This window comes from Protopterus annectens, chromosome 12.part0 (assembly GCF_019279795.1).
Source record: "Protopterus annectens isolate FY-2018-M chromosome 12.part0, PAN1.0, whole genome shotgun sequence".
In the NCBI taxonomy this organism is placed as follows: Eukaryota; Metazoa; Chordata; order Ceratodontiformes; family Protopteridae; genus Protopterus; species Protopterus annectens.
This window is the reverse complement of record NC_056746.1, coordinates 429,825,454-429,846,526: the sequence shown is the minus strand read 5'-3', so window position 1 is coordinate 429,846,526 and position 21,073 is coordinate 429,825,454. Positions and strand designations below refer to the sequence as shown.

Here is a 21,073-nt window from a genome sequence, read left to right as displayed (position 1 = left end):
AGGATGTTTCACTCACACACACAACCCTACCTACTTAGTGCAAGAAATATGGACAAAGCCTAAAATAAACAGGGACAGATATTAAATAATGCTCTTGTGAACTTAGAATAACAGGATTTGTGCTAGTATGAATTTTTCTAAAGGACATGAAGTCTGAAACTCAAATCATTATTTAGTAACTTCAGCCTTCAATGATTTTTCTAGAAAATCACAAAATGTATGAGGAACAGAAAAAAAATATGAGGCAAAAATCTGGACATTCTGCAAAATTGGACAGTTGAGAGGTATGCTACCTACCTCTTACACACACACACACACACACACACACACACACACACACACACACACACACACACACACACACACACACACACACACACACACACACACACACACACGCACACACACGCACACACACACACACACACACACACACAATACCTCTCAACCTCTTAGAGCAACAAACCCATAAATAAAACTGAGGCAAAGGCCCAAAAATAGGGACATTTATTAAATATTGCTCTTATAAACTTAGAAAGATACTAGAATAGTAGCAGGTCTTGCATTAGTATGAATTTTCTGAAAGGTATGAAATCTGAAACTCAAATGTCTGCCATTATTTTCTAGCTTCAGTCCTTAATGATTTTCCACTAATTTGCCAGAAAACCACAATTTTATGAAAAACGGACCAAAAATGTGATGCAAAAATATAAAATTGCCACACAATACAGCTGGGAACCTATCAAAGAAGGGACACCTTTTTAATATTAGCACTGTTAACTTGGGCAGCTGACAAAATTAGAGAATCTACATGCATTTCTGAAATAAAAATAATGTATAACTCTGATCATTACAGTTATTTATAATTGTAAACCCTCCACATTTTCTTCCAAAATTGCTATTTTGCTGAGGGATTATTAGGGGGAGAGCAACATTTTGAGCCAAAATTGGGGACAGTTGAGAGGTTTGGATATTCCTAATTCTATAAAGTGATTTATTTGCACATACCTCTCAACCTCTTAATGCAGGAAATCTGGACAAGGCCAAATATATTGGGGGAGTGTACAGACAGTACTAAAAATTAATTTTGTATAAACTTAAGACAGCCGATAGAATAACAAGTCTTGCTTTAGCATGCATTTTTCTGAAGGTTATGACATCTGAAACTTAATGTCTGTCATTATCTAGTGACTTCATTCCTAAATGATTTGCCAGAAAAGTTTTATTTTGCATTTTACAGCACAAACACCAATAAATATCTGCTAAACAAAGCAATGCAGTCTCACAATGAAACTAGACTTAGCATTAAAACTTCTCTGCCCTTGAAACTCACATTCATTGAAACAGCATTGAAACCCACATTCAAAGAAAATGTATCTCAGCATCTGGCCAGTGGTGGATAAAGATTACATTTGGGCTGTTTAAGTAGTAAAGCAGAAAGGACCTGCAAATCAAATAGTCGCACCCCCCCCCCCCAGGTCAAGTAGTGAACGGACCTGATAATTTAAATGTGGTAATAAAATTGTAAAGCAGAATGGACCTGCAAATCAAATAGTCGCACACACAGTACAAATTTAAAGCAGAACCAGCTGCAAATCAAATACTGAGAAACTTCAGAACCTGCAAATTAAATACTTACACGCAGTCATAAGTGGACCTGGTGCCCTGCTATACTCAATGAACTGAATAATTCACGTGCAGAGTTTAAGTAATAAAGCAGAATGCAGTCATTGAATAAAATGCAGAGTTTAAGTAGTAAATCAGAACAGACCTGTAAATCAAATAGTTGCATGCACACACACCCTCTCCCCTGAGTCAAGTAGTGAACCACTGAATGGAACTGATAATTCAAATGCGTGGTGCGCGGTAAATGAAACTAAAAAGCAGAACAGACCTGAAAATCAAATAGTCGCACACAGTACAAGCAGACCCTGCAAATCAAATACTCAGACACACTTCAATTCTAATATTTACAGTCACACACACGGTAGTAAGTGAGCCTGGTGGCCTGCTGCAGTCTGTCCATTAAAATCACCATTAAATCTCTTATCCAATTTAGGTGAACCTAGCCATTGAAAGTCTAAATGGCCTTATACTTTAGGAAAAGTAAAATCGATCCATATGTTGAGAACTTGTAGAGCCCTGAAAAGATTAAACCAATGCAGTAACATATGTAAAAAGATCAAAAACTCACGCTAAGTGAACTCACTCAAGGCTGTCTGTTTATAATAGTAATATCAAAGCAACAGATAATAATCAAAGATAGCTGATTGGTTAAAATCTACTACAACAATTACGTATTGGATAAAAACTCACAATAAAGAATAAAATGTCATAAATAAAAACTTAGCCTACGACGTGTAGAAGTAGAACCAAAATATCAAACAGCTTGCACGTAAGCTCCTAAGCTGAAAGTTGATCTAAGCAACTAATTACTGCAAGCCATATAACAACAAAAATATATTCACAAACTGTAACTTACACGGCTACATTTATAATTGTAAAAACTGCACCCAATCACAGCTTAAAATACATAAATCTGACCAATCACACACTGATAAAACAATTGGTTGGTAATCATAGCTCTAGAATACTGCAAAACGTTAAACACTCAAAAGCATATCCGGGCATAATAAACCTATCATGACAGTATAGTAAATATTGAAACCTTTGTAACATGAAAACTTAAACACCAATCCAGAAGCCATCATATTTGTAGACTGTATGTACTAAACCATGAATGCAGCCCTTCAATAAAGTCACACAACATCTGCATAGGGGCCATTAAGCCTGAATACCCATAGACAGAGCAAATCCCTCCAAAAGTAAAGCACTAAAACAGTTCTGTCACCGGATTTAAGGCAGAATTGACCAATCAATTTCTGACACCTAAAAATACTGAAATGCATACAAATTTAATGCTCGAACAAAAGATAACAACTGCTGCGATCAGGCATTACGTTAGCATTGCTAAACAGCTGGAAGCACAATAAGAGTAAATACAGCTGGCAACAATAAATATGCTTTAAAGGCAAGTGAAAGCAACCAAATATCAATATTAATACTAATATAGAAAAATAAAACCTGACAACACTATATATAAAACTAGATGACAACCATAGTCCCTGCTGCTCTGCACTTACCTTTAGGATAGCTGCTGCACCTGACATCCGAACACACGTTGCTGCTACCCAAACATAAACACAAGCCAGTGATTCAGCAGTCACACCCCTCAAGCCAAATTCCGACAGGCTGTTCATGATGCTGATGTCATCATGTATGTGATGACAGTGGAAAAACCTTTTAAAAAGGCCGGGAAATAATTGGGAATAAAGGGGATCAACTGGAAATTTTCATTAATTAAAAAAGCTACCCCCTCTTCTAAAGAACTTGTACTGAAATCAGTACAGTGCGTACGCCTCCCGACGTCCCTGTGTAACAGGACTGCTTCTTTTATTTCTTGAATGGCCCTCATTTGTGTGCATCTCAGGGCTTATTTTATAGTATACTAAGGAATTCTACAGCTGCAACCAAAACAGTTGTTAAATTGCAGGCCTTTGTTTAAAGTATCTTTTTGTAGTCCAAGATGAATTGACAGCCCCTCCCTTACCCTTTGGTAAATGTGCTGATACTTTACAAGAATTACAAGAAAAAATATTTTCTGACTTTTCCCTAAATGTCGCAGACATCTTTGATACTACATTCAAGTCATCTTAAAATGTAAAGTAGTATAAATAACACACATTTAAAGTTTAACCCTCAGTATTACTCTTGCATTCTAGCATGTTCAGTTATAAGTTGTAGTCTGTTTCTCCTGTGTATATACACTTGTGTGTTAATATTGTATGATGCTTTGTTTTTGTATTTGTTTATCTCTAGAGCTTTTCTCCTCAGATCTGTGCTAAAAAGGGCTCTGCAGCCCAAACGGACTAACCCAGTTAACAAATGCCAAATTAATTAATTAATTAATTAATTAATTAATTAATTAAAGCTTAGCATTTCAATACTGTGATGATGCTTATGTAAATTTGACAAAAGAGGTGACAACTGCCTTTGAACCACTAACTGACTTAATCTGTGTAAATTTTCTTCCTTTCTGCAATAAAGACGATGGAAAACAATTTCACACCTCTGTCTTGTTTACAGCAGCCTGAGCTCCTGACTACAAATTTCTCTGTGGTATGTCATGCAAGTGTAGGCAAATTCCACTAAGCTTAAAAAAAGTGGGTGGTCTTTCCCTTCCTTTGATGCCAAAGTGAATAAATGAAAGTTTTATAAAGTACAAGCAGGTTTTATGTACCTACACAGTACTGAAATCATATTGTGGGGAGAAAAGCAACCTAAGAGTTGAGTTAAACTGTAGAAAATGGTGGAGTTTTCCTTTATACCTAAAACAATAGTAAGGATATAAAAATAAATGTAGCCCATGATGTATTGTAAGAATAGAAATGCACATGTACCCTAATAAATGGCATAGTAAGGGTATAAATATGTATGTACCCCATAACATGGTATGATACATGATCCATGATATGGTATAATAAGGATATAAAACATTTATGTGCCCTGTGATATGGTTTAGTAAGGATATAAGAATGTATGCACCCCATAACATGGCATAGTAAGGAAATAAAGATGTATGTACCCCACAATATGGTATAGTAAGACTATAGAAATGTACATACACCATTACACAGTATCATAAGGATAGAAAAATGTTGTTGTATCTTTTGGCTTTTCCCGGTTAGGGGTCACCACAGTGGAACTCCGGTCTGCTAATGATTGGCAGCAGATTTTTACATACCGAGTTGCCAGCCCTGACGTACAACCTTCAACAAAGGTACGCCCATTCATGCATGTCTCCACACAGAAGACGCTTTAGTTGAGAATCGAACAGGACAACATCTTGCTGTGAGGCGACAACGCTACCGCAGTACCACCACCGCAGTTCAAAAATGTATGTATTCCATTATATGCTGTTGTAAGGATAAAAAATGTATGTACCCCATAATATGGTATAATAATATAAAATTGTATGTACCCCTTAATATGGTATTGTGAGGATATATATGTGTGTCCCATGATACAGTATGGGGCAGATATAAAAATCTGTATACTCCATAAACTGGAATAGTAACGATATAAAGTTGTATGTAGACCATGATATGTAATTGTAAGGGTATACAAATGTATGTGCCCAATGATATGGTATATTAAGGATAAAAAAAATGTATGTATGCCATGATATGGCATGCTAAGGATATATAAAAGTATGTACCCCATGAAATGATATAGTAAGGATATGAAAATGTATATACCACTTGATATGTTTATTTATTTATTTATTGACATTTGATTATCAGGAAATTCCGACTGGATAGGAGCCCATTTTCAGTGGAGGACTGGGGAGAAAAGCTCCAAAGTATTACAAAACATTTTTTCTGAAAAGATTTCAAGCCTGCATAAACTAAAAGCACTGCTGTTGATTCACTGCTGGGTGAGGAAAGTAAACCTATATTTTCTTGTCTGCGAATGATAAAGCTACTTTCTCTTTTACCTGAGCCATTTTGTTTTCTGTTTTAAGAAATCTGCTTGGCCTGGTGTTTTTGTTCTAAGTGAGAGCTAGACACTTAAATTGGCTAGGCTGAACAGTTCACGTGTTTTTTTGTTTTTTTTTATTGGTCAAATTGTTTGAGTGATACTTAGATATAAAGTAAATTTCTGGCCCTTTGTCTTTTTCTGAAAAGATTTCAAGACTGCATAAACTAAAGCACTACAGGTGATTCCCTGCTAGTTTTTTCCATTCATCCTTCCCTTCATTGATCTGTTTTTTTAACCTGGTGATTTTAAGCTCCACGTTTACTGTAAATTGAGCTTAATATACTCCTCTCTTTCTACACTGCTGTTGATATCTTGAATTATTTATTTGCCTTTCCTTGTGCTTATATGGAAAAAGTGACTTTTCCTTCTCACTGTCTGTTCTACTGATTTGTCTCCTCAGAATTCATTATATAGCTAGCTGTTGGATAAAGTAGTGTATTTTTGTATTCTAGAAAGCACTTGTTTTTACATCAAGAGGTCAGTGGATTTTCCATCTAGTGTACTGGGAGGTAGCCTGATCTGTTTAGGTTGGAGAAGCACTTGAGATCTCTGCATACAGGTTTAATGGATATAGGGCTTATTAATCAGCTTATCTTGTTTTTAGTACCTTTATAACTTCTGTACAATCGAGTCACTCTTATCTTATTTATACAACATGAAGATGTTTATTGAATAATCACACTTTTATAAGCTGTTTAAAGTACACTGCTGTATCTGTATCTTTGTCTGTTTGTGGTAGCATTTCATATAGTTTGAGTTTGTTTGTGGTAGCATTTCACTCCTGACCCTTCTTTACTGTGCTTTTACATTAGGAGGACTGGGATTATTAATCTAGTGGCAGTAGGTATTTACCTGGTCTATCTGAGCTGGAAAGCACACAAAAGGGTTCTAAGTACTGTGACTGTACTTTAGCAGTTTCAAAAATATGTTGTCTGCTGCTGCTTTAAGAAGTTAATTGCACTGTGTTATACTGTATCTGTTAGTTGTAGGGCTGATGTGGGTAGTTTGTGTGGTCTTGTTACACTTGAGCTTCAAGCCAGCTAATCTACATTAAGAAAGTATTTTTCTGCACCCTTGTGGCAGAAGTGTGCTGATCTAATCTGTCTGCGTTGGGGATTGCTGGTGGAAGGCTTATTGTGTGCTTTACTGATTGGTAGTTAGCTTAAAACTTGTTTATCTTTGCTCATTATTTAAGCCTCACATTTTCATGGTGCTGCTTTTCACACAGCGGCAGTTAGCAGTGCCCTTGTATAGATGAAAAAGCCTAGAAGCTTAATTTTTCACTAGACAGCTGTCAGTGAAACCCTTCCAAGCTTTTCTGTTGTTGTAGGGGCGACTCAGTTACACACTGCACAGCATCGCCTTATTGATGAACCTTAGCCTACACAAAGTATAGTTCCCTCTTGTAGTCTTGGCACTGCCAGCACTGTCCTGTCAAATTAACCCATTTCCTTCCCCAGTAAAACATACAGCAAGAGCCTGATATCATGGATGGGCAGTTTCCCATCATCTCTCTGGCCATTCTGTTAGACATGGGCAACCTGAGTCAGTGTAGCAATTCTTCATGTATACTAACAACCACTTACTCTGAAAACAAACAAACAGTTTATGTGAGAGATGTAGTTACACTATGAAATTGGAGTCAAGACTCTCACTTAAGGACAAACTGAATGCCAAACAGGTTGTCAGCACACACACATTCTCCACACTAAATAAGGACATGACACATAAACCAACATATTCAGAGGTACTCACTAGTTACTTACCAAAAAATCTGAGGCCTCCCAAATGGAAATTACTTACACATATAACAATGCAAAAAACAACCACAACACATAATAACACACACACCAGTGCCTCAACAAATAAGCACATAAGGTGTAACACCACAAAACCTAATGTATTGGTAATAGATGACTCCATTGTGAGACACATGGATGTTTCCCTCACCAGGCTGGATAAAGAGCAAGTTATGGTTATCTGCCTGTCATGAGCCTAGATCCATCAAGTCTGTCAAGCACTCAAGTCACTCAACCAGAAGTACCAGTATGACTCCGTCATAGTCTATGTGGGGTGAATGACTTGAGATGTATCTCACTGGACTATATGAAGAGAGACATGACTGAGCTTATGTGTATCAGGCAGGTTTAAGCCTAGCCTTAATCAGCATTCTGCCTTCTCCAAGGATGATGCCACAATACAAACAAAATATGATTGACGTTAACAATTGGCTTAGCTTTTGGTGTCAGTCCAAAGGGATCCAATAGCTGTCAGCCTGGGAAGACATGGTCAACAGGCCACGGTGCTTTGCCAGAGATGGTCTGCACCTGTCTCCTCTAGGCTTTCGGGTACTGGCAAAGACATTAACCACCCCTATTGTGCCATTTTTTAGGCAGTGGCAAAATAACCAACCTCCCAACATAATAAAATCCTCTCTAGATAAACTCAAGGTACTGCTGCTTAATGCTAGGGGTCTAAAAAAGAAACTGCACTACCTGGAAGCACTCCTCACATCGGAAGATGCTGATATCTGTGCAGTCACTGAAGCATGGTTTAAAGACATGGAAAGCACCTAGGCCATGCAGGGCTACAATGCCATCCATACGTTCCACAAACTGAGCATGAAAGAACTAAAGGAGGAGGTATAGCCATCTTCATTAAGGATAAGTACATCTCAAGACTGGTCAAAACAGTATGACGATCTTGTGGTACTCCATGTCCAATTAACCAGAGGCAAAGCCCCGTACCACATCATAGATAGCGATAGGTCTCTACCACATCATAGCTAGCTATAGGTCTCCACCATGAAACAGGAAAAGCATACTGCATACCTGGACTTTGTGGAGTCACTTGCCATACAGCCCAATACCTTACTCATGGGTTATTTTAATTATCCTACCATCGACTGAGAAACATACCCAATGACAAACATGCTGGCTCAGAGGTTCTTGGACTTTGTCAGTGTAAATGCTCTGGACCAGCTAGTCAGCACACCCACAAAACACTCAAATCTCCTGGATGTAGTACTCACTAACATGGGAGAGCACTGCACCCCCCCCCCCACACCGTGTGATGTCCTCCCTGCTAAGATTTGACCATAAATCAGTCTCATTTAATGTAATCATAAGGCCAGCCATCCCATCAACCTCAAAAATGCTTAAGAATTTTTCTAAGACAAATTACCTCCTACTAACCGATGGTATAAGAAGTTGTTGAACAAGAACAGAGCCAGCTTTTGGCTAGGAAGCATTTCAGAGTGGTCTTTGAAGGATGGGATGGACAGTATTAACCTGATGGATACAGGTAAGGATGTACAGGTCTTAGCAACATGGTATGAGTACAGACAATGTCCAACAGATTTGATAGATTTGTGGACAGACAGGAGTTTTTGGTCATTAAATCATAATGACCAACTGGGAATATAGTTGTATAGAATGTTATTTACTGCTGGAAAAGCAGATGTATGCTGGATAATTTTTTTAGGAGTTAAGAAGCTGTGTATATGTTAATTGATGGGGAAGTTCTAACCAATTTAGGCTTTTTAGTGCTGTACAGTGCTGGGTTCTGAAAGGGGTATATGCAGAAAATGTAGCAACTTTGTTATAGCATTGTTCAGGCTTTGATTTTTGTGATGTCTGAAAGTTAGTAAGGATGGGAGCACCATGAAGAAGTGTGAGGAGGAGATAAGTAGTGGCAAGTGTAGTTTTAGTTGCATTGCTAAGAAAGTTTTGGTTCTATAAAGGATCCATAGTTTTTGGTGAGTTTTTTATGCAATTTTGCATATGGAGGTCAAATTTAAGATTATCACCCACTGTCATCCCTAATAATTTGATATGAGAAGTAACTTCAATGGTTGTATTATCAAGAGACAGCACTTTAATTTTTTTCTTTCATGACACAAGGATTTGTAGAAAAAAGTTTTTTTTTTTTTTTGTGTTGAACATGAGTTGTGAGTTAGCAATGTTTCAGTGGTCATTGAGCTTTCCTGAGTAATTTTTTGAAGGTTTGCCATGTTATCAAATGTGCAAATGAGAACAGAGTCATCTGTATACTGTATTAGGGAGGCCTGCTGTGTGGGTGTGAGAAGGGTATTGGTGAAAATGTTAAGGGGGTGTGTACCAAGGATAAACTTTTTTGGTACAGTGGTGACTGGGACATATGGGAAGAGGGTGGAGTGCTGTTTTACTGACTGATATCTATTGAATAGGTAGCTTTTGAACCGTAGATGGGTGGGCTGAGAGAGACCTATTCAGGAGCTTTGAAGTGGAGGTTTGCTATGACAAACTGTGTTGAAGACTTTAGACAAATCTAGAAATATGGAGGAGACTGGTTTGCTGTTATCTCTAGCTTTATTTACAGTATCTATATGAGTTAAAAGTGCAGTGTTAGTAGTATGAGAAGGACGGAAATCATGTTGTGTTGGGGATAGGAGTTCTTCCTGCAGGAAATAGTTTAGCAATTGTTTTGAATACATTTTTCAAGTATTTTGGAGAGGGGGGGATCCAACTGTTATAGGTGTAAAGTTAGCAATGTCTGTTGAATTTCCTTCTTTGTGCAAAGTGATAATGTGTGACTTTTTCCAGAGAGATGGAACATGGGATTCCCAGGTTGACCTCTTTATAAGGATTGAAACAAGATATGCTATCAGCTACTGTTTTAAGGTGCTCACTTGAAAGGTCATCAGCTGAACTAGGGCATGGTTTGAGTTTGTTTAAGATTAGTTTTATATAAGATGTGAGTACAGGTTTGAAGTTGAAAGTTGATGTGGTGATGTGTGGCTGTTGGGCAGAGTTAGGATTAGATTTTGGGGAATTCATCCTAAAGTGAAATAATGACAGAGATTAATCAGTTTATGGCCAGTAAAAAGCAATTAACAGAGTAATACAAAGTAGAACAGGTTTTCTTTAATTTCCTGAATGCAGAAACGTGTCGGCTAGGGAGACTTAGTAACTGCGATATCCAGTGTAATCTATTGGTCAAGAGAAAGATAGTGGCCAACTTAGTAAGTGGTTCTTAGAGTAGAATGACTACTATTTTGGAGGAGGGGATGTTAAAGCCAATTTCCAGCACAGGCAGGCAAGTATTTAACTAGTTGAAGCTAATACACAACAAGGTTCTTCAAGTTACATTTACTTACATTGTAACAATGACAAAATTCTCAGTGAAAACATTTGGGGGTTGGTCATTGAGGCAGAGCTCCGGCACTGTCGGGGTCAGATGTAGTGACAACAGGGCCTGAATGGAAAGAAAAGATAAAAACTGTACTAAACTGTCATATTATATTGAGGATAAAGTTAATACTTATTATAAAAAGAGTTGGAGGAAGGATCACAGTGAGCAGAGCAGGTGAATATGGAGAAAATATGAGAAGAGAGATGGCAAGAAAGATTGAGTGTAAAATCGCAGTAAATTATCAGGATGTATACTGATAAGGATATGGACTAGTAAGGATATAAAATGCATGATCCCCATATATCGTATAGTAAGGATATTTAAAGGTATGTAGCACATTACATGGTATGGTAAGGATAAAAAAGTATGTACCCTGTGATACAGTATAGTAAGGATATAAAACTCTACGTACCTCATAATATCATACAGCAAGGATATACAACTGTATGTACCCCATAATATTGTATAGTAAAGATATAAAAATGCATGTACCCCACGGTATGGTATTGTAAGGCTATAAAAATGTAGGTACTTTTTAATGTCATATAGCAAAGCTATAGAAATGTATGTACCCCATGATATGGTATTGTAAGGATATGAAAATATATGTGCCCCCAATATGATAGAGTAAGGATATGAAAATGTATGTACCCCATGATATGGTATTGTAAAGATATAAAATGTATGTCCTCCATTATATGGTATGTATGATAAGGTTATAAAAGTATATGTCCCATTAAATGGTATGGTAAAGATATAACATTGCATGTACCTCATTATATGACATAGTAAGGATATAAAAGTGTGTGTCCCATTATATGGTATGGTAAGGATATAACAGAGCATGTACCTCATTATATGATACAGCAAGAATATAAAAGTGCACATCCCATTATATGGTATGGTATGCATATACATTTTTATATCCTTACTATACTGTATCACAGGGTACATACCAGATGGTGTCCCGGGCTGCGTCCTACATGAACTCCAAGAAGAGCTAAACCCAAACATAAAACTACTGTTTAATCTCAGCCTTACTACAGGATATGTACCCAAAGAGTGGCGTACAGCAACAGTGGTCCCTCTCCACAAAGGTGGTGCCTCAATGGATCCTGGAAACTATCGCCCCATAAGCCTGACTAGCTTGGTCTGCAAAGCTATGGAAAGGATCATCATGGACCTCATAAATAAAGATAATGGGGACCTACAGACACTGGATCCTACCCAGTTTGGCTTTGTTAAGGGCAGATCCTGCCTCTTAAACCTGGTTGATTTCTTTGAAACAGTCACCAAGGCCATTGACGAAGGGAAGGTGGTTCACACAGCCTACCTGGACCTCGCAAAAGCCTTCGATACAATACCCCACTCGGGCATTATAGATAAGCTAACCAGCTTAAATATAAACCCCTATGTCACTAGATGGGTTGCAAACTGGCTCAAGGACAGAACCCACATGGTTAGAATTGCTGGAGCCATGTCAGACTCCAAACCAGTTACAAGTGATGTCCCACAAGGCTCAGTCCTGGGACCTCTCTTGTTCGGTATATATTTCTCGGAGGTACAGGCCAACACGGAAGGACTGTGGCTGACCAAGTTCGCAGATGACTGCAAACTGGGCGCCATAATCAACTCTCCAGCCGACACAAGCATCCTTCAAAAGGGCCTCATAGAAACAGACAACTGATGCCAGAGCCATGGCCTCAAGCTAAACGCCAAAAAGTGTATAGTCATCCCCTTTGGCAAAAACAAAGTGCCCACAAATTACCACATAGGTGGTAATCCATTATTTACAGAAGAAGTAATTAAGGTCCTGGGGACCCAAGTTGATAGCAATCTCTCATTTGACAACCAAAGTGGTTAGAAAAACATTTTATATAGCCCACCTAATCATGAAGGGATTCACATCTAGATCAGGGGAGGTCATCGTGCCTCTTTACTCATCCCTCATCAGGCCCATAATTGAGTACAATGCCCCTTTTGGGATGTACCTTACCAGACACCTGCAGCAACTGGAAAGATCCCAAAAGTACCTCACCAAGAGGATCAAAGGGCTCAAACAGATGACATATGCTGCCTGGTTAAAGAAACTCCAGCTCTACTCAGTGGCATACCTCCTGCTCAGAGGCGATCTGTGCCTGACGTATAAAGCCATGTCCAACCCGGAATTAATGGACATGCTGCACCTCAGAAAATCCAAATCCCATCGAGCTACACACTCGAGAGACTTGAACCTCAGCACTGAAATAAATAGGACATGCTGTAGGGACAGATTCATAACCCAGAGGCTCCCTTCACTCTGGAATAAAATCCCAGTCCAGGTTAGGCAGAGTCCCTCATTGACTCTCTTCAAGAGGAATCTTGATGAGTGAATGGGAGATCGTAGGTTTACCCCGGGTATCACTTCTGTGTCACTGTTAGACAGAGGCACAGTATACTAACCTCGAAAAAGGGCATAGCAAAATTAATTTAAAATGGGTGGCGAAAGCCAAACACACTCTGGCTAGGCTTATAAATGCCCTAGGGCAGATAGCCTATTATGAACCTATGAACCTATATAACAGTGTATGCACCTCGTTATATAATACAGTAAGGATATAAAAGTGTATGCACCTCATTATATGATATAGTAAGGATATAAAAGTCTAAGTCCCATTATCTGGTATGGTAAGCATATAACAGTGTATGTACCTCATTATATAATATAGTAAGGATATAAAAGAGTATGTACCTCATTATATGATACAGTAAGCATATAAAAGTATATGTGTCCATTATATGATATGGTAAGCATGTAAAAGTGTATGTTACTACGTACTTCACTATATGATATCATAAGAATATAAAAATGCACTTGTTCATTTTGGTTCTCAGGTTGTTACTAGGTGTTTGATGTCAAAGATCACTTGTAGCCGAACCACTGTAATTCGCATTGCTTACTACTCCTTTCTCTGGAGTACAGTGGGGGTATATTGGAGTATATGTATCCACTCATCCAGGTTATGTTTGAAGATGCTGAGGGAACTGCTTTGTTTAATAAAAAGGGGTCTGTTCCACAGAAGAGGAATACTTTGAGTGAGGGATATCTGTCATGCCAGTAGTAAAGGCTGATCTCTTTAGTGTAGATGTTCATGGTGTTGCTGGCTTTGCAGGTATAAAGGAGGTTACCTAGGACAGGGTCATATGTAGTCTTGTAAGCCAGGCACAGATTCCCTGAAGAGAATGAAAAGTGAAATGGAGCCTTAAGGCTTTCTGCTATTGTTTTTTCAATGTGAAGAAATGTTGGTCTTTCATGTTCATTCATACATTATATTAAAGTGAGTATTGTGTTGTATTTAATTATGGGTCAAATAAAGGAGGATTAGAGAGGTATGATGAAATCCATGGGTCTGGAAGAAATACCATTAGGAATTGGCTTGTCTAAATAGAAATGTAACAATGTGCTAGCTGAAAAAGAACTTATTGTCAGCAAACATGCCAAGGTCTCTGATAACAGTATCCATTTTGACTGGGGACTATTACTGTTGTAGTAACAAGGGTGCTCCTATTTGCCAAGGGATTCAGTACTACACTTTTTTTGTATGTTGCCTGAGATCACAGTCTTAGCACCATCTGTTTGTTGTTCAATCCATCTTGTAAAATCTAGGAGTCCTTAGGAAAGTTTATAATGGCTTCAAGTTAACAGCCATTGTTAAAATTGGTGAAGCAGTGACATTTGATGTCAACTTTGACATCAGATAAGTAAATACTAAACTGGAATGGCCTCATAACAGCACACTGGTACACACCATTGGAAGTGAGCCTTTTCAAGGACAGTGTAGCCCTGTCTGTTTGCGAAGCAGTTTGCTATCCATGGTGTAGTATATGGTATTTTATGGACAGAAAAGCATATGAGCCCCATTAATCTTTATAGTATAGATATAAGAGTTTCTGTGCTCCCATTATACTGTTTAAGAATGCAAAACTATGTTATAATGTACAGTATAGTAGGAATACAAATCTGTATGTGCCCTTTTACTCATTATAGTAATGTTTCTGTCCACTAACATACAAATGCAATATTTTAAATTAATGTTTTCTATGACTGTTGCTTTTCTCCTTTTGTGAGACATGAAGCCTGTTTGGCAGTTACAGTTAAATAGCAATTCCAAAGGGCCTGATAGGTCATGTTTCATGCTATTTAGAAGGCATCCTGGGACATCATCTGCTCCCATTGATGCAGTGTTCATCTATCTATGTATTTTGCCTGAACCTATTTATTGTATGCCACTGTAGTGTGCTGTTAACTACTTCAGGCATGGGTTATAGTTGAAATAGATCTGAATGGATTGTTTTGCCATCATGGCTGACAAGAGGTAAAATAAAAAAAAAAAAAAGAGAGAAAGGAACAGATTTCTGTCACAAGTCTAATGTGAAGTGGTACATTGCAGTTCCTAAATACTTACTATATAATTTACATCCACATATACTTGGTATCTAGTCTGTTTTCTGTTTCAGAACCAAAAAGTCAAGATTATGGTACATAATGGCAGAAGTTATTTATTTAGTTGAATTGTCAGTTACTACAGGATTTGCCTGTTTCTTCAAGCTGATATGGCCTTGGAGTTTGTGGTGTGAATTGTGAAGCTCCCACATGCTGGATTAACAGGGGGTTTGCAACTTCTAAAATGTATTTGAAAATCTTTCAGTGAAATGATTTTCATCCAAATGTCATGGATCCACGTTCACTATTCCTTGTTCTTAGTGACACACTCACATTGTATGTACCTCTGTTTTAGCAGAATTTTCTCTTTGTTGTATAATTGTATACACACAAAAACATACACATGCAACAATACACACATGGCGTACACACAAATGTACACACTCTCTCTCTATCCTGCTCATACAATTCAACAAATATATATATTCACTGGCAAATTATTTAGCAGCTTCAAAAAGTGCACTATGTAAATATTTCACTGTCACTGAACAAGGAAAGGGAATGCCTGTTTATATATAAAAAAAAGACATCCTTTAAATAAAAAATAGGATTAAAAATTGATGAAAAATAAACACAAGAGCCATTTTCTATGCCTCCAAAAGTAGGCATTGTATGGAAACAATCCTTCAGTGGATGAAAAGACCTTCCTTATCTGGCATCAGGTTTGACTATGATACTGAACTGTCAGTCGTTACTACTTATGTAGAGAAATATTAATTTTACATTTCTGTAACAACACTGAACACAACTGCCTTTTTCACAGGCAGCCACACAGGTTATCTTGCAAAATGACTTTGCAAGTAGAGTTTAAGGAAATCATACTCATAGCTACACGGAAACTCATCTGCAATTCATTGCTTTAACTATTTGTAGTAGACAGACAATTATAATTACAAAAATATTGCAGACTCTTATTTCCTTATTAAATGGGATTTAAATATTTCCTGGGGCTAGTCACTTTTCCCTGAATGACTTCCAGACGACAGTATAGTGGTTGTTTGAAGGATAATTCCTTGAAATCCCAGTCATCTTAGAATTCCCATCAGTCATAGAGTTTACCGGCTGCAAATTTAATAAGGTCAGACAAGTATGTGCTCTTTTTAGTATTTGTCCATGTTGTCAATCAAAAACTCTGTGCTTTCAGAGCAGGAGTGAAATAACTTCATCTCTGAATAATTATAAAGCAGCCATTCAAAATATTAACTCTGTAAAGCTTGTTTCTGGATTTTTTTTTTTTTTGTGGGTAGGCCCTGTTAGAAATAACTGGTATAATACAGATAAAGTAAACTAAAAATAATTTTTTTCAGTTTACACACACTGTTTAAATGTATTGCCTGTGCTAATTTGCAGTAAATGGGAAAAATGTAAGCAAGCAATAATGTCTGTCAGGATGTGTGTTAATGTGTAATTAATACCCGTGCAGGGGTGTTATGAGGCCTGATGCCACAGGCGGAGGGCCTCTACACCCCTGGAAGGGCATTAATTACACATTAACACATACCCTGGAGGACATTATTGCATTTAGAGAATGGGCCGTCTGTAAAATTGTTGTGTTTTACTTATTTATTTTTTACGTACTATATTTTTTATTTTAAATAGTTCCTCCGCCTAATGCTTCAAACTTGCTGTAGTAGTATATGTTAATGGTATTGGAGAAGCATTTTACATCCAAAATAGAACACTTTAAAAATGTGCAGGTATTTATTTATTTATTTATTTATTTATTTATTTATTTATTTATTTATTTGTCTCCTTTCTCCTAAAATGTTTGGTTTGTTGCCATTTATTAGAGACTGATGTCTGTAAGTGATGACATAGATTTCAGTTTCAGGCTTTCATTTCATTCTTGTTAAGTAAGCAACAATAGTAGCAAATCACCCCAAAGGCTGTTTATTTCATTTGTTTACTTCTTCACCTGTTGCAATGTGACTTCAACTTTTCTTTCCATGTAGAGTCCCAGGACACTTGGTAAATGTTACCCTTTCAGGGGCTGGTTGAATATATATTTGCCTGCTTCACTTGTAAAAAATTTTTTTTTTTAAGGAAGAGCAGTAAAATACAGAGTTAAGTGTAAACCATGGAATTTCTTTTTCCCAGCTGCAGAAAAAAATATAAATATATATATATATATATATATATATATATATATATATATATATATATATATATAATTTTCTATTCACCTTTAAATAAAAAAGCATTTGTTTTACATCAGGTCCATATTAATTCCACAGTATCTGTCTTTTTTTTAATAACCTCAAACAGCAGCAAAGCTCTCTTTTCCTGCTTTGCAAAGGTGTTAATGAGCCACAATGATCTGACCACCTCTTTAGCAGAAGGCGAATAATGTAGTTGTTGGAAGCGTGAATGAGGCATTCCTCTCTGCTAAGCTGCAGGCTCCCTGACTTGCCTCTGACAGTACTTCTGCAAACAATAATGCAAGTGTTTGTCTGCCCAGAAGTCTGAGGCACTAGCTACCTCCATGATTTGTCCAGATTTCTTGCTCTAAGAGGCTGAGATGTGTGCTGCTGCTGCTAGCAGGGATCACTGTCGCTCTTCACTTTCCCTCTCTCACACACGTAGTCTCTTCTGCTTTTGCACACACACACACACACACACACACACACACACACACACACACACACACACTCTCACTCACAGATACACACACATGTTATTTTAAGTATGTTTTATTTTTTACTTTACACTCGCTAAACAGCAAAATCACTGCCTAGCGAATGTAAAATGAACATCTTGCTCGATCTCACTATTCACTCTCTTTCTCTCTCTCATACACACATACTTAGTCTCTTCTGCTTTCACACACATACATATGCACACACAGTCTCTTTTGCTTTCATGCAGGCATTCACTCACACATGCAGACAGAAATGTAAACACACTCATAGACATACATACACACAAACATACACGGTTTTCTTTGTTTATTTATTTATTTTTACACTTGCTAAACAGCAAAAATGGTGCTTAGCAAGTGTAAAATTTTGCGTCACTTGATCTAGCTTTCACTCACATGCACACAAACACTTACACACACAGACATAAACACACACACTTTTGCTTTAATTTTCCTTTTCTTTTTTTTTCTTTTTTTTTTTACATTTTACACTCACTAAACAGCAGAAGTGCTGCTTAGTGAGTATAAAATAATGGTGGTTGTTAGGTGTTTTCTGTCTGAGCATCATGGTAGCTTGATATGCTGCCATGAAGCGGCAGACTCCCTATTCAGCGGGCATTACTTGTACATTAATACCCTGCTGGAGAACGTTCCTTCTCCAGTCAGGGTGCTGATGTACAGTTTGCCCACCCATTCTGTAATCCAGATTACATAAAAAATGGTTAAAAAATCCTTTTCGGTGATTGGTTGTTTAAGTCTTCAGATGTACTTGATGATATCCTTGGGAATTTTTAAACCAGTGTAATCTTTATTTATGCATACTTCCACTTGGAAATGTTTTGTCAAAATGTTTATGGTGTTTGATGACTGTATGTCTTTAAAACTGTGATAAGAACAATTTAAGTCTCATCTGCATCAAGTAAAGTAAAAGGTAAGTATTCCTAACAGCAGGCCATTATGTGGCATGCAACCCTAGAACGGTAATGCGTGACTTTGGCTAGCTACTAGGCAAAAGACCATCAGTCAGGTAACCTTCCATACATCTAAGAGCACATAATTCTTAAGAAAAACACTGAAAAATAAAGTCTGACACATTATTAGTGAAGTATTTGATTTTCCATCTCTTTGTTTGTAGGTGGAATACAGAAATGTGGCATGTGTAAACAAACTCCCTTGAATGCATTTTTTAGGGACCTTTGTTTTCTTTTGATTTAAAAAATAGAGAAATTGTTGCAATCAAATTGTGTTTTTCTTAGTTAAGTTGCTAATAGTTAAATTAAACTAGTTATGAATTATTTTTTTCTAAAAGAATCAGCAATACTTGGATGTTTAGTTTTAACTAAAACAATAACTTAGTTGGGGTTTGTTTCATATACTCTTTTGTGTGGTATATGATATATAGTAAATATACATATACTGTTCTTCTATGGAATTTATATTTTCTATTGGAACTATTACGTAAACCATTAAGTTATGTGAAATGAAAATGCATTTGTATTATTTAGGCATATTTCTGTTTTTTTGTACTGAAATATGAGTACATTCTTACTCCACCAGACATTTTGAAAGTGTTTTGCAATATTACTGCGGAAAAATACAGTTACCGCAATTAAATTATCTGTTAAAGCTCAAACAAAGTTGATTATCCTACAGATGGATGAAGCTTGAGCTGTCATGCTTTGCCTGCCCAAGCTGTAATTTGCTGATGATCACAGTTCCTCCATAGGAAATCACTGTCAGTGAGTTGTGCCAGAAGAGATTCCCTTTTGGGGGGAATTTCCCCCTTTTTTGAGTAACTGTGATTTCAGGGTTTGTGTATATGTAAGTTTGGGGACAGGGCTTGCCCCTCGGCAAAAACATTTAAAAAAAGTGCTTTTTTGGCGAGATGTTTTTTTTTTCCACAAATTCTGTTTGGGATTCCAGTCCTCCGTGCATTCACTTTCTTTAGTCATAGTGTAAGCTGCAAAGACGTACTTAAAATAATTAAAAATAAAATACCCAGTGCTTGACATGTGGATCTGGCAGATATGTATGCATTTTTTTCACTCTGATTTATAATATTTGGAAGTGAAGTCCCTCTTTTGTAATGAGTATACTTTTTAAAATCATTATATGATACACATCTTTTATTCCTACACTTCTAGTAATTTTGGGTGTATTATTGAATGCACAGTCTTTGTTTACAGCACTGTAGTTTCCTCTATACTAGACATTTTTTCTGGACTGTTATACCTATTTTTATCAGTTTTCTAGTCTGATCAGATATAATTCATATTTCATGATAAATGTTTCCAAAAAAGGGCAGAATGGCCCACTGTTATGAAAATAATATGAAAATAATATTAAAACAATGTAAACTGTTGTGTGCAATCACTTCTGCAGTCTATGTGCAGTTCCATACACAAATGTCACACCATCTGTTTTTCTGAAAGCTGGGCAGGGGGGAGCAGAATCTTTATTATGAGAATATTGCTAGAAAAAATATTTCACTATCAGATAACACTTTGACATTAAAAACAGGATTAACTGTAATGTCAAATGCATTTATCACATTTGAGAAAGTATTCCCATGTTTCAAGGATTGAATAATATCCTGTACCAGCTTCATAACTGCAGATTATGAAATGTACAAAAGTAGTAAGATAACTTTGTGTGTTTCTTTATACTTAAGTAAGTGGCAAGCCTACAGCAAGCACCATCAAATCCAGAGCTTGGAATATACTTTTCTTCTGGAACTGCTGAAAAACATTGAAGAACAGTGGGACCATGTGGGTTTAGAAGGAGAACAAGTAAGTATTTTATTACAGCATCCTGCATTAATACACATTAGACATTGTAAGTTCTACCAGTCATAAACTGTGATGTCATGTCTGACGGGATAGCTTGGCTTTTAATAATCATATATTTTCTACTATAAATCAATTCACAAGAAAAAAGTTGAAAGTTTTAAAATTCATTTTTGAAACCAGTAACCATAGTTCATTTTATAACCTGAGCTTTTATTTAACTTTCATTACAATTTGTGTTATTTTTGAATTAGTGCTGCAGTTCCTGAACACAGATCTTTAGACTGATGTCTTATATAATGACTAGGTTATATATTTTCCTGTAAGAAAACTCAGTTAAATTGCTATTGCAGCCAGACTGTTACATGGTGGGCATGTATCATTTTTGTAAGA

General features: G+C 36.9%; 1 protein-coding gene across 2 annotated transcripts in view; it reads left to right on the top strand.

The window, feature by feature from the left end:
• BAIAP3 (BAI1 associated protein 3) overlaps positions 1-21,073 on the top strand; it is a 2,552,914-nt gene that overhangs the window by 2,010,125 nt on the left and 521,716 nt on the right. For both annotated transcript variants that reach the window (XM_044089547.1, XM_044089546.1), the window contains exon 15: positions 20,566-20,683. In XM_044089547.1, coding sequence (XP_043945482.1) covers positions 20,566-20,683 — 118 coding nt within the window. The remainder of the gene's footprint in view (positions 1-20,565; positions 20,684-21,073) is intronic.